The sequence below is a fragment of the Falco biarmicus genome, chromosome 13, assembly GCF_023638135.1.
Source record: "Falco biarmicus isolate bFalBia1 chromosome 13, bFalBia1.pri, whole genome shotgun sequence".
In the NCBI taxonomy this organism is placed as follows: Eukaryota; Metazoa; Chordata; class Aves; order Falconiformes; family Falconidae; genus Falco; species Falco biarmicus.
In genome coordinates, this window is record NC_079300.1 from 115,546 (window position 1) to 130,861 (window position 15,316).

General features: G+C 36.6%; 1 protein-coding gene across 5 annotated transcripts in view; it reads right to left on the reverse strand.

Moving 5' to 3' along the window:
- Positions 1-1,058: 1,058 nt before the first annotated feature.
- The window catches only part of HLTF (helicase like transcription factor), a 28,358-nt gene continuing 14,100 nt past the window's right edge, over positions 1,059-15,316 (reverse strand). For 2 of the 5 annotated variants that reach the window (XM_056358012.1, XM_056358011.1), the window contains exons 16-24: positions 14,724-14,859; positions 14,217-14,396; positions 13,655-13,776; positions 11,639-11,817; positions 8,467-8,595; positions 6,929-7,041; positions 6,448-6,628; positions 3,347-3,427; positions 1,853-2,614 (exon numbers count right to left, since the gene is read on the reverse strand). In XM_056358012.1, coding sequence (XP_056213987.1) covers positions 2,462-2,614; positions 3,347-3,427; positions 6,448-6,628; positions 6,929-7,041; positions 8,467-8,595; positions 11,639-11,817; positions 13,655-13,776; positions 14,217-14,396; positions 14,724-14,859 — 1,274 coding nt within the window. In that variant the 3' untranslated portion in view covers positions 1,853-2,461. Of the gene's footprint in view, positions 1,193-1,852; positions 2,615-3,346; positions 3,428-4,431; positions 4,725-6,447; positions 6,629-6,928; positions 7,042-7,284; positions 7,549-8,466; positions 8,596-11,638; positions 11,818-13,654; positions 13,777-14,216; positions 14,397-14,723; positions 14,860-15,316 lie in introns of those variants that run through there. The other 3 variants (XM_056358013.1, XM_056358014.1, XM_056358015.1) reach the window with 3 other exon arrangements.

The window sequence follows — 15,316 nt, forward strand, 5'->3', positions numbered from 1 at the left end:
TCACTTGATGCATCAGTTTCCTGCTCTAACCTGTAGGTGCTCAAAGCAGTACTTGAATTAAAGCACTATACTCAAAACATCACTATTCAAAAGAATCATAGCCCCGCTCAGATTACAACTTGAGTACTGGAACTCCATTTGCCTTTAAAAAGTACATAATCTGAGGTGTTCCTTAGATTGTGACTTAAAAGTTCAGATTTTTTTTTTTTAATTTACATCTTTATTTTATGTAGGGGGTAAAAAGCCACCAAGAACATTAAGACAGCTCAGTCTTTGGAATTAAAATGTTAGTAAAGTTCATCATTCCAAAAGCTCATTTCTAGAACATGCTACAGGACATACCATTAGAACTCCAAGAAAGAGAATACCAACAGCCAAAGACTACCCCAAACAACCAGAACACCATGGGTTTTAACCACGTGAGTAACTGAACAACTCCATCAAATCAGACAGGACTTGTCTGCGCTCAGCTTTGACCTTTAGCTGTTCTCTTGGTTATGTTAATGGCTTTTTGGGGAGATACCTTAACTAGCCATACAGCTTAGCACTAACTGCAGGAAGTTTTTATTTGGCTTTAGAACATGGAAACCATCATCTAGTAGAGGAAAAATTATACTAGTAATTGTTTTCAAAATCCTAACTCAGCCACTCTGCGAAACGTCAGCATATTTTAAACACAAGTAATGACACAGCTTGACTAGCCATTGAAACGGGTCTCTTTCTCATGGAATTTTAACTTGGAAAATGGAAAGAACAACACAAAGGCAAATCTCTCATGCATAGTCAGGAATTACTTCTCCAGCTTATCTGTAAGCATCAGAATCTGAACCACAAAAACCAAAACAAAATTTTAACTTAGACACACACACACATAAAACCTTTTAGTTGGGTATAGCTCCATTTCTTCGTCAAATTTGTAGTGACGACCAGTCACTGGGGTTCACACTGTCTTCTGTCATTCATTTCTTTTGAATTCTTTCTCTAACAGACTTAAAACACACTTTTCTCCACAGTTAAGATGCTAGCTCCTCAAAAACTGCATCAGCTTGTTAGGTTACCTATTTTGAATTCCCTTCTTGTTCCTTCCATTAGCTCACTGTTTTTCCAAGTATCAGACATCTTCCCTTTATTTCTCAGTCCATTTTCCATTTCCTGTGTTTGCAATTCATCTTATAATCAGCTGGCTGGTAGTCTTAAGACATAAGAAAAGGTGAAAGGCATTAGAAGCAAATCAGATTCCATTTCTCTGCTGCCAAATACGCTTCCTGAATCTAAACATAGTATCTAAACAGAACCTAAACCTAGCAATCTCTGCCTCCAACTTGAAGTCTTAAGTGTTACAGGGAAGGCAGCGTAGTAGTAAGAAAACACAGAAGAGAAGACCAGAATCAAATGGAAAGAGATAGAAGGAACAGACAAGAATATTCAACTAATATTCAACTGAGATTCTTCAATGCTACTTACTACTTTGCAGTACATGAATATGTTTACCAGATTCTTCCTCTATAAATCAAGATGCATGCAGATCAGCAATCCATTAAGACATACATACAGGATTGGAAAAGCACTTACTTAGCAGTGTAAGAAAACAGTTAGAAAGCTGGCAGCTATTAAAATAATTTGTTTTGTTTAATTTACTTCACAAGGACTAACTGATTCACTGACAAGTGAGTGGGTCATATTGTACTTTGCATACAGCACAGCTTTATTGTTCAAAGTGTCTACAGAAGTTACCAGAAAGCATGTTACCAATACAAGCCTATGATTCTAGCATTTCATCCAAACCACAAAGCCTTTACTTTTACAAAAATCAGTGGAATTCTGTTTAAAGGAAGTACATTTATAAAACACTTTTTAAAAATATTTTAAGTACTAGATTTTTTACGAGCTCCTGAGAAGTAATCAGAGGAACTCCCTGCCACACTTGTGCATTATTCAGAAATAGTAAAAAAATATTTTAAAAATTTTATTTAGATACTATCTCTGAACATAGTCTGCAAAAATAAGCATTCCTTATAAAGTGATCACTGATTACCTACTCTGAAACAATCCAAATGATCTGTTTGGCTATCAGGAGATATTGAAACATGAAGCTACATAATTTCTTACTCTTGTTATTTACCCTTTGTTACCTTTTCACCTCTAAAAAGAGATTAAATTCTCACAAGATAGAACTGTGAGTTCTACACATTTCTGTTCTGAGGGATTTTTATGTATTCTTAAGCATTGTACATAGTAAGCAATATTTTGCAGACCACTGGAAAGATTTCAGGAATTCAAAACAAGTTTGTGCATTTTTAAGTTAAGAAATTTAGAAGCAAATTGGTTTTTATCATTTATTTCAAGCATTTATGTTTTGACCACAAAGACGACAAAACTAAAAGCATGAGACAATGTAACTTGAAGAGAATATTAACTAAAATATGGAATATATTATTTACTCAAATACCACAGTTTCAAGCTATAAATCAATTAGAGCCTTAATTTCATTGATTTTGGTTTGTTTTACTTCAGTTGCTGAAGGCTTTTTGGTAGCAAAGGCTCCTGCTGCAAGTTCCCTCTTCTTGTTCTGAATTTTCAGCATATTTTCTTCCACTGAATTCTTCACAATGAACTGAAATACAAAAGAAGCCCAAATTAAATTCTTTGTGGTTTGTTTGGGTTTTTTTAATTAGAAGTTTAGGATGAGAAATGCAGGTGCTTTGGAAAAAAAAGTTAAATAGCTGAGTAGCCTAAAGCACAGTTACAATATTGCATTATTACTTTGTAAAGGAAGAGTTAGAAAAGCAGCTGGAAAAAAGGCTTGGCATTTTAATTTTTTTGCCCCTTTTTTTCTTTCTAAACCCACTTATTAGAAGAATATCTGTCTCTTCTTTGCTACTTATGTTAGAAGAGAACCTGTCTTCAGTTTCCCAAGTTTCCAAGCAATTTTTTCCCCAAGAAAATATTTCCCCAAGAAATATTCACAAGCAATATTTTTGTGACTGGGTATTAGTGCAGCAGGCCAGCTGCTCTTCTGCAGCTAAACAAGCCGCTATGACAAAAGCAAAAGCATTCTACATACCTTCAAGACAATAAACAGTAATAGCCAGGCTAGGCAACAGCAATGCTACCCCATCCAGTCATGTCAAATAGCTTAATAGCGACATTAATTTCAAAAATAATTATTTCATGGGAAATAGGTTACATTTAATAAAATCTTACAGTCCAAAGTCCACACTTCAGAAAATTTACTGGCAAGACATATGATGTCACAATTATTTTAAAAATACAGTGAATCTTTTTTGAAAATTATTTATTATTTCCTAACCAGAAAACTGTTCAAACAGATCATGTTTCCACTCACCTTAGTAATAACAACATTATGCTTCTGACCCAGCCTGTGACACCTATCAAAACACTGGTCTTCTGCAGCAGGATTCCAAGCCTAACAGTATCAGCAACGAACAAGTTAAATAAGCTCCCTTCCAAATACATAGCAAGATGCACATGGAATCAAAGAAATTACTGTACCATCACCTCTTGAACAAATACTGCTTGCACGTTAATTAGTTCCAACAATGTCTCACTCTTTTAAGTATCCAGATATAAAGAAAGCTTTGAGAACTTTTGGTTATATATTCATAACAAGCAGGAACTTTAGGTAAATGCTTTAAAAACGAGGAGATTTTTGCTTATCACAGGCAAATTTTTAAACTCATTAAAGTTGTCAGGACTTTAGGAAACATCAGAACAATCTCATTATCATTTTAATTCTGAAATAATCACTGCATACGCTAACTGCCTCAGCACCCTTTTCCCGACAGCAAAATCTAAACCAGCTGAACACAGGCAGTTATTTATCAGTAGACCAAGTCTCTTGATTGTTAAGAAAGCCCATGTATACTTCCATTAGTATATGCAATAATTACCAAGTTAGGTAAACAAGAAACTTGCTGAATACAAAAAGGTAGTGTAACTGTTCCTACTTAGGCTTAGGATATAACGCTAAACATAAGGATTGTGAAATTCCAAGTCTGTGCTCTACATTTTTCCAGCACATTTTTTCTATCTAAAGGTATAGTACTACTAGTTCTCACAGAACAGATATTTAAGTCTACCTAAAATGTAATAATGTTCTGCCTGTGATAAGCAAGTCTTGTGCAATGGGCTTGCCTTGCTATGTCACCCACATACTGAAAGTTATCTAGGAACTCTTCTTAATGACTCTTTCTGTAGGAAGGGGAAAAAAACAACACTAGGCTAGCACAAAAAATTCATTTTACATTCCAAGAATCTTTGATGCCTAAACACGCTTAAGACATCAAGCTGCAAGATAAAAGCCAAGTCTTGTTTCTCCAGTCTAAGGCAGTGAGAAGAAGTGCAACAAATGATGTATCTGTCACTGCAAGATGAACATTGCTGGCAAGCTATGTATGGCAAACCGTTCTAATACTAACATGACTGTACAAACAGGATGATGTTTTGAGGAAAGACCTAGCCCAAACATGCACATGCTCCATTCTATCTTTGCTGTAGTCCAGTAGGACCAAAGTGTACTACTTTCACTCTTCTTCTCTCATCAGTCCAGCAAAGGAAAACTGAATTGCAATACCTCTATGCCTTTCTGCAGTATCTCATACAAAGGATACTATATTATACATAGGAAAATATGAAGAAACTTGAGCCTCAGAGAAACATCTGGATACTTGTGATACTCCCACATTAAAGGTTTGTACTTCTTCCTAAAGGTGAGAATTCAGCCGATATGAATGTATTTAAACAAACAAATAATTAAAAAGAAAAAAGGAGGGGGTGGGGGAGAAAATAGTCTATGGCTGGATAAATGTTCCTCCCTTGCACTGTGGTACAGCAGCTCTCAGAAAAAATGCAGACCTCCAAGCTACAGTTCTACAACAAATTTGAGTAGAAAACCTGGTTACTCCACTGGTTCCAGAGGTATTTCTGCTTCTTAAATCCTTTATTGCTGCTAATTCACTTCAAGGAATGCTAATGCATGACCGAATCTCATTCAGCACTGAACTCTCAAAAGCATGACCATAAAGGATCATGTGGTCCCACTGATGCTTCACCACATACATGTAGTCAACCACTGCCACTTGGAATGGTTACCATCACAGGATGGTTACCAGCAGGATGAGAAGTTGTTCAGTGGTGTATAAAGGCTGCAATTATATTTGGCCCTGGTTTGTGAGGTATAACTATATAGTGCAGATGACTCTTAACAATGCTTAGCTTATTTTCTTACAACTGCTTGCCACAGAACAGTGTATGCATTGTACCTCGTTAATTATCTTCACAGAAAATGAAAATTCTCTTGGACCTTCTGCAAGCTTTCTTATTCAGAGAATTGTTTAAAAACCAAACCGAAGCCAAAAAAAAACTGTTCCAATGGAACTATTCAATGCAACACACACAGAAACAATGCTTGTGAAGATGTATCACGGTTCATGAAAAACCTTTTTCCAAGGCACCTTCTCCATACTCGTTCTTACTTAACTCCTTTAGTTTATTAAGTAAATAGCTTTTTTCATCATGCTGTTATTATCACTAATCTGATATCCAAGCTAGTACTGTTTTCTTTACTATTAGTGTTACCAGATGCCCAAGTCCAAAGTTACACTATCATTTACTTTGGTTTTGTTTTCAAGTGCACAATCTGTGTAATTTGTCTCAGTTTCCAACTGCCAGAAGACTAAGACATCAGAGCAGAGGAGTAAATAGTGGGGAAGAGAGGAAGTGAACAGAAAAAAACTTTGATTTTGTACAATGACACTAGACATGAACCAATTCTGTTAAGAATGCCATTTTACTATCAATAAATGTAATTTCCATTTTTATTCCTTACAAATACTTTTGCATTCCTGAGTGCTTTAATGAAAAACTTCCTAAACTTAGATATCACTCACCATCTATCTTAGTCTCCTAAATCACTAAGTTTTTATGGTATGTTACCACAAAAAAGTAACTTCAGATTAATGTCTTTCTTTATAAATAAAGTCACACAAAAAATAATGGAAGTGACTACAGCAGGGAAGTACTGCATTATAAGACAGAAAGAAAATTCACTGTTCCTGAAATTCCAGTTTATGGCTTTTGAAGTTACTAAACAGAACAAACAGAAAACCACATTCAAAATTATCAGAAAGAAAGAGAAAGAAACAATGAAGGAACAAGTATCAAATGCTACACTGTAAGGTGTCACACCACCATGCTAACTACTACTAGCATTCTTTCCATTCACAGCAAGTAACTGGACAATACAAAAAATACTGTGTTAAAACAAAAACATGCCATGGAAACAAGTGAAGAAAAGCCCTATTTGCCCTTTTACATACTCAGCAGTGTTGTTCATTCTCAGAGGGGCTTTCCTTCTACCTCTTGGGAAAACACAAAAGGAGCTTCCCCTAGATTAAGCCATATCAGTATGAACAACCAGTTACTCACAGGATCCATTAAAAACACTCGGGAAGCTGCTGTCAGATTTAATCCAACTCCACCTGCTTTCAGAGACAAAAGCATTACAGTTGGGGATCCTGCTTGGCTGCTTTGGAAACACCGAATTGCTTCTACTCTTTTCTTCTGTGCCATTGACCCATCCAAACGAGTAAAGGCAAACCCCGATTCTCTGAAGAGAAAGTAAAAATGTTCTATTTAACAGTAAATTTTCTGTGACAGGAAGAAATAAATACATAAAAATTATGACCTCTTTGACTCTGAAACGTGTATTTTAAGTTCTGCATTTAACATGCCAAACGTTAAAAATAACACAAATGAGATTCGTGGCTTCATTCCACTAACCGAAGTATTTCAGTAATTTGTTCCTCTTCTGAAGTTCTAAAAATCAAAAGGATACTATATTCTTTGTGAGATCTTTTTAAAACACCATAAAAGCATGTTTATAAAAAATGACAGTAGCTTTACTTACTTCAAGGGATTTTCCATCAGTGATAGGAAAGTTGTGAACTGAGAAACAACCAGACATTTAGCAGTTGGATTATCCCTCCGTAGTTCTATCAAAGCATGCATGAGAGCATTTATCTGAAACCAAATGAAGACTTACACAGCTTATTCTGATTTGGTTAGATTCTGCTCTTACAGGTGCTTTAATAAAGCTCACATCAATTGAGAAATCACTGTTCAGCAATACTTTTTAAACAAACTGATCTTAAATTCTGCAGGTAGGGTTTCTTTCCATTTGCAAAGGGAATTATAGGTTGAACACTTTTAATGGTCACAAACTCTAGGGAGATTGACAGTGCTTTGGGAAGAGGGTTCACAAACCTGTTCTTCCAGACATAGTTCCCACTATCAGGAGTCAGTACGTCCTGTAACTCCAGAGCCTCTTATATGGAAAAAAAGGAACAGAGTACTGGAACTCTTGAAAAGTAAGACTTAAGCAAGGGATAGCCACAAGGCAAATGCTCTACTATAGCAATACTCGCTTCAAGAAGCAAGAAAGGCTTCCACCAGGAATATTCAGGCAAATAAGCTGTGCAAGCTTCCTGGCTAGATATGACAGAGGATGAGGAGCCACCAGAAACATTCCTGGAACCAACAAGAGAACAAAAGGAGCAAGGAATTGGATCTGAGGCAGAACATTGCCAGTTTTCTCATGTAAGGTTTAGGTATGATGAGGTAAAGAACCACTAGCTGGAGAATGCAAGTAACTGCACCAGGTAAAAAAAAAAAAAGGGAAAAAAAAATAATTTAGTCTAGAGCACAGTGTCCTGAATTATTGCTTAGGTCTCCACAGAAAGATTTTTAGGGAAAAAAATTTATAACCAACGTTTGAAACGGTAACTTCATTAAATTTTATTTTATAAAATGTAATGTTTCAGAAAAGCAATGTCAAAAAAAAAAAAAGGCCAAAGTACAAGCAGCAAGCAGGAAGATTTAATATCTGGCAGCAAATGCACAACGAAGGTGAGGCAAAAAATGATGTGGCAGACCTTGAGAAATAGGTCTGCAAAGTACAATAAAAATATCTCACTAGCTTATCTGACAAATGTTATACTAAACATATGATGCCCATTCAGTTTTCCCCTCTAGAGCAGAATATATAATCTTTAGACAACTTTTAAGAAAGAAGGATTTATTTAAGAGCAGAACAGTTTCAGTGGTTATAGAACTACTCTATCTTCAGAAACAGAAACAAAAGCCAAAAGCAACAGCTCTTTTACCAAAAGTTTTATTTAGTTAATATATGTGTATGTATTGCACAATGACCAGCATCAAATTACAACTGGTACTCCTTTTGTCTTGTTTCCCTGCTGCAAAATTTGTCTGTGATGAGTTTATTACGCCTTTTCTCCTATGCTGGCTAGACATGCTGTACAGACCTTAAATAATAATTTAAAGTATGTTATGCATATGTAAAGTATGTTCAGCATATTTACATAAAAATTCTAGAGACTGCTCTACAAAACCATCATGAACGCCATGTTAAAACACAACAAAATGCACCTTTGAACTGGATATCCACTCTTGATCCAACTTCTTTCGATTACTGGAGTCTATTTCCTCTTCTAGGGGACATTCCACCAAGTGCTCCACTCGAAGCTCATTCCTACAGAACGGGCATTTGGCATTTGGCTACAAAAAAGCCCAAATAACATTAGAGAAACATATTAGGCCAAATTACTTGTAGCAGGTACTGAAGTTCACCTTTACAAAGCACCTTTTAGGAAATTATTATATTCTTCTAACACACTGCCTTTGTCATTTCTGACATAACGACTGAACTATTTTATTTGGGAGAACATTAAGATCACATAAATGCTACAGGTTTTAAAAACACTCTGCCTTCCTTAAAAGTAGTCTTCTTTCTGAGCATATTTATACTGGAAATGAGCAGTTCAAGATTCAAAAGCAAGCAAATACTTGGGCTATGGGGAGAAGACTATTTAAAAATCAGAAAAATAAACATTCAGAGACAAGATCTTCTTAGTTACAAACAAAGAATGACCTTTTACCCTTTTTCTTCAAAGCCTGCACAGAAATAATAGCAGTCTGATGAAATATGCTTTGTCAGGGCCAGACACAGGGTATCTTCTCTTTTTCCCCCCACAGACATGAGAAATGAGACATAACTTAACACCAAAAGGTTTTTTCTCTGAAGCGTACTCTAGATAAGGCAAAGTTTAGCATTTATACAATAGCACTTCCATAGAACTACTCACAAAATGTAACAAAAGACTGCGTGCACTATACAAATGTACAACTTCATGAAGCAAAAATGACAGACATGAAAAAATTCTGCCTAACAGAGCAATCCTTTAAAATTAGCTAACTCTGTTTATATAGCAATCTGGCCACAGAACCAAGGCATCGTTAGACAGGCTGCAAACCAGATCTCACAAAGCATGTGAATACTGGGGGCTGCTAATCTGGAATGAACTTCTGGCCAATTAAAAAGGCTGGCAGTCATGGTCTGCATACACAAATTTGCTGCAGCACTAAAGATACCCTTTCAAGAGACAGAACCTCAACACAAACAAATCTATAATAAGTCTCCAAAACATAGTTACAAATAAACTGTAAAAAAAATTTATTTCTATTCCTGATTTGGTAGCAATCCAAAAATCCTTTAGAGATGAGAGACAATAAAGTAATTCTAATAAATCTGAAAAAGTTTTCTGGAAAAAAAATTCCTAACAGTGCTCATAAAGACTTTAAAAAAAAATACAATAAAAGGCTCACATCTTTCTGCATCTTTTCTTCAATTTAGTACTGTAATTAAAAACAACAGAAAATCCAAACCACAGCTGAACAATACCAACACAGATACTGAAGACTTGCTGTGAAAGCATATGAAAGTGACAAAACGTGTCTTACAGTCAACAGCTAGATGGAAAAAAAAAAAAGTTTTCATGCATATCTGACAAGCTTTTACAAGAACGCAGTTAATACACAAAGACATTAAAGTACTGTAGAGATTTTATAGTTTTATTGTGACTTCTGCATGGGACCTTTACTTACTTGCATAACTATGAAGCTAGCCTCAGTGAAAGACTGAAACAAAGCTGGTGTTAATTCTCAAGCTGTTAACTACTAAGAAGTTTTTCCAATTTCAGTAAAACCTTTCAGGTTAACATTAGAAAGATAAAATGGTCTCCAAGCTTGTAATACCATGAAAGGCCAAACTTTTCACTCAGCAGTTTTGTGTTGGCAGCTTCACATCCCATTCCTCACCGATGGCTTAATGCTCTCACTTGTATTAATAATGAAAACCACAGACGTCTTGTCTGGAAGAATCCTGTTTGAACCCAAGCTGTAGATGTCTGTCGGTGTTTTGGCTGGAACCTGCAAAACCTTCCTTAGGAATTGATTTAAATCAGGAATAATTCTGAATGTAAGAAAGGCTTGCTCACTCACTGCTTTGGAAACTCACAACAGTTCAACTTCAAAAGAGCAGAATCTACACCCGCCTCTGTTGAGACTTTACTACCATGAAAACAGTCTATGGAACAATGTGGGATTGGACAAAGGCCCTAATTCTGCAGATTCCAAGGTCCTTTCTAGGCAAAGCATAGCAGATCATCTGAGTGTACAGTCAAGCAACACAGGTCCCATCATGTGATACCCGATTTATTTCTCTGCATGCCTAAAAACACCTGAAGGTTGAGCAGGGACATGGACTCTGCTATAGACACATCAAGAACCTCTGCACTGGAAAAAGGCCTCTGCAAGCACTCTTTCCTCAAAGAGTAATTTCACATCACTAGTTTCCCCTCAAAATTTGCACAAACTCTGGACTGGGATATCTGCATCAGAACCTTGTGTGTCTGGCAATGAAACAAAGTCGATCTACATGCCAGACAGACAACGCTTCCTACCTTTGCCTTGTTAGGTTGACTGACTATGCACAAGCAGGAACTAGTTTGTCCCTTGCTGCCTCCTATTAATAACACCACCTAGGTTTAGCTACTTGCTGCTCAATTGTGGCTGAGGAGGCAGAACAATTCCAGAGTGAAAGTGCAGCAGCACTGGATACAGCTGGTTAGCCTACCACACTTTCAGATTACCATAGAAAGGAAAGGGCAAACAAGAAGGAAAAGTATAGCTTAGACATGCACATGAAAAAAAAAAAAAAAAAGACTATGTTTTTTTAAAAAATCTAAAGATTTCCTCAAGTTTATTCTGGAGAGTCCAGACAAAGGGCCATAAAGATGGCCCTCTAGCGGAGCAGCTATTTCACCGTAGAAGGTTATCAGCTTGGAATAAGTTAACATGATTTTAGTTCAAGAGTCAACCTCCAGTACACAGCTTTGATCTCTTTTAAGCACAACAATATATACACGCATCACATCACATACAAGCAGTGAAGGGGCATCCAGCCGTATGTAGGTATACAATGCTGCACTGAATGCCACACTTTTACCGTAGGGACGAAGTAAGGTGAGAACTAGGGAAGAGGCCTTTGAAAATACTGATGAACCTTAACATGTTCAGTTTGACAGCTACTCTCTCCACAGTTTCACTTCAGGCCAATAGCATTTATAGCCCAGCTGATAACAAGGTTTAAATCATAAATGGTGAACAGTGTAAAAGAACATAGCTAGGTGGCCTTCTAGTGATACCAGTTCGTTGTTTTTGAATACCTGTTATAATTAAATGTAACCATAGAACAACCAACCTGTTCTCTTCTGATGACTTCAAAAATACATGGTTTACAGAACACATGCGCACAGTGTGTTATCACAGGAAGAGTCAGCGATTCCAAGCAAACTGCACATTCTTCATCTGAACCAGAGCTCAGAACCAACTTCATTTTCCTCACTAATGTCTCATGCAGTTCTTCAGGAATTTTATTATCTGCAAATAGAGAAAGGAACTTAAAAACAGATTTCCATACGGGAAACACTCTGAGCTGACACACATGAGAGTTCCATTGTTCAAAATGCGATTAGGACAGCTTATACACAATGAGGACATAGCCTACAATGTATAAAGAAACAACCTGCCAAATAGTAGGTCAGAATTTTCTGTAGTATTTCAACGCTTATTAAGAATAATCTTACTTGGAAAGATGGTAATTAGAACTCAAAGAATCTTGACTACATACTCAGTGATAAGTACACTGTTAAAGAAAATGTATTTTGAATTAAGAAATTTAAAGTGCTGAAGCTGCTAAGTGGCAGAACCAGGCCTCGTCCCTAGCGTAGCCTTAATCCAAGGCTGGTTTAAAACCCAGTCCAGTTAGTCCGTGGGAGAACAACAGATGATCAATTTGTGTACATAGCTGCTCTCAGAAACACAGGTGTTTCTAGAAAAATTAGTAGATGTGAATAGGAACTGCTTGTTCAAAGACTAAGCGTGCTTGAAGGAGTATGTGAGTTAAAGCTGGCAGAAAGAAGATCAAGATCCGAGGAGGAGCCTGGAACTGAGGCAGAGCTGGAAGAGAGATGAATCACCTGGGACAGAGTCAGGTGATGGATTCGCAGAACTGACAGGACCAAAGGAAACTCCTAAAAACTTCAGACGTTGACTAATGGTTTGATAAGCGTATATAAGCTGAGCTGCATGGTTCTCTGCCACTCACTGGGGTGGTGGCCCGGCTCTGAGTTGTGATTGAAGCAAGCCCAGTGGTACCCACGTCTGTGTGGATTTCTCCTTTAATACACATGTGCGGCACAATGCCTAATGGGAACAAGCAATTTTCATATAACAGCTGTTCAGTAGTAACACTACAGAGATGACACTATTTATAGTTAAGATTGCTTTATTTTTTAAGTAAAGAAATTAAAGACATACTTACTAGTTACTAATTAATTTCTAAATAACTACTGAACGACTATCCAATCATTTCTCCATCCTGTATTTTTCAGGAAAATAAATGAATATCTTCTAAAAAAGGTTCTGACCATATCTTATCCATCTTTCAGTTTCCTGAAAAGTCACACCTATACCAATGGCATCTCAAAATAGGATTTTTCAAAATATTCAATTTGAGAATTCTCAAGTTTAGAGTATTTCAAACAGACTATACTTTCTTCTGAAAGAAATGCATATAATTTTTAACACTATGTGGCTGTACAGTTCTGGCTTGTCAAAAATAAAATTTCACCCTCCTTTCAGTCCTCTGTGTCCACCCTCCCTTACAGCCATAACAAAGTCAACAGGTCCCTATTCTGCTGAAGAGGCAATGGTTCTGCTGACATGGCTACCAATTTCCAGCCATTCCCCAAAGCTCCTCTACATCTTGTCTCCTGAGGCAAAGAAAAAGATTTGCTGTAAAAGCACTTCCGCAAATTATTACAACAACAGATACACTGCTTTTTAACAAGCTTCTTGATTTTGGCTCTGCTGAGGTCCTCTTTTGGTCATTTCTGTATGGGTTGTCAAAGCTTATTAACTCCTACTTCTAGCTTTCATAACTACTCATACTTCATCGCTTTTATTCTTATTTGAGTATGTGATCGCTTTTATTCTTATTTGAGTATGTGCTCAATTATCCACTTCTCAAACATATTCAAATATATTTTGGTACAAAAAAACCCCACAAGGTAACAAAGCTAAAAGTTCAATAATCCAAACTGAAAAGAGGGAAGTGGAAGCTAGAAAGCTTGGAAAACACAAACTTGTTTCTGTTCTTGAATACAAAGTGCAAGTCCTGTTTTTGGAAACACAGAAACCAAAAGCATTCACTCACCAGCTGAAAAACTAGAAGATGTATTTATACAAAGACGAGGATGACAACAAAGCTGCCTCAATCTGAGCAGGACACCAAGGATGTCAGCATAGTGAGTTAGTACAGTCCCTTCACTGAAAAATCTGAAAAAGAGTTTGATAGTGTGAAACACTACACCCTGAAGTAACAGATGACATCAAGTGTTCAAGTTTAGCTGTTTGAATGATGTTCTGATTTTTCACTTTCCTGTCCAAATATATTTTCTCAAATACTTTTCTGAAACAAGGTACAAAATTATACCAGTAGAAGAAATGCTAACGTGGTGACAAAAATTAAGGCCGTTCTTTATATATCTGGTATCCCTTTGTGTTTCTCGTAAGGCAGAACTTCTAATATATAGTTCTACAGTAGTCTCTACTCCACTCTTCAGAACTGAAGAAATGCTATGCTAATCTGCAATTATGAGCTAACAGTATACAAACTGACATGCCTGGCTACTCAAGCTAACATAATCAAAACTTCCAAAACACAAGTTTTTTGTATGAAACTTCAGCCTTCAGGATTAAGAAAGGCTTCTACTCACCCGCTAATAGCAGCTTTGCCTTCCTTCTTCACAGACTGATAAATTTGTCTCTCTTCCTCTGTCAGCGTAACATATTGAATAAGTACTCTACGTTCCGGTAACTCCAAAATGGGTTTTCCATTAACTTTACTTGTTTTAGTTCTTCTAAGGGTAATAGTCCTAATCAGAGACTGCAAACGCCTAAAATATATATACAGAAAACATATTACCCAGCTGGGGTTGGGTTGGTTTGTTGTTGGCTGCCCTGCCCCCTGCCCCCCGCCCTCCGCACTTCATTGCATAAATACATGTTCTATATAAAATCCGTGCACAGTAGTACAATATAATTTATCAATCAGAAACATTAAATAATTTTAATTATTTAATATTTATTAATTTGAAGTAAAAAATTGAGATAAGCACTGATGACACAAGCATTTCAATTTTATATGTGAAACACTGATTTGTCACGCTGCCCAATCACTGCCAGTCATACTTGTTTACAGACACTCTGGGAGCACTCCATACCCAAGTCCTCCTGGAGCTCCCATTGTGACTGGACGTTGAATTGTTCTGTGCCACCACTCTCGATCAGTGAAAGGTTTCAGTTTTAAGAAGGAAATAAGAGACCACAAATCCTTTACAGAATTCTGGATAGGAGTGCCTAAACAGAAAACAAACAAAGACTGTAAAACCTCAAAGAAACAAAAAAATACAATTTTTTAGTCAAAGGTAAAGTTCTGTGCTTTCTCCAAACCATACACAATGGACAAGGTCTCTCAGAAGTAGATTAACGTATCATTAAGTATAATATAGATAATTTTTTAAATTAAAATATTACAAAACATTTAAATATATGAGAAAACTGCAGCTCTCAGTGCCAGGAAGTCTTGGATATTAATCCTTCCATTTCAGCTTCACCAGCAGTGGTTACATCATGATCATCTTTAAATTACAGTTAAGGATCATATACTTGCAAGGTTCCTGGCAGTTTTTAGGATGACTATTATATTTCAAAAAGCTGCTGAGGTTCGGATAAGTATGTAAGAGTGTGAGCTTCCAACCAGACATAACATGCCAGTTCATAGGCAGGTCCCTTTTTACTTGCACTTCCACCAAAC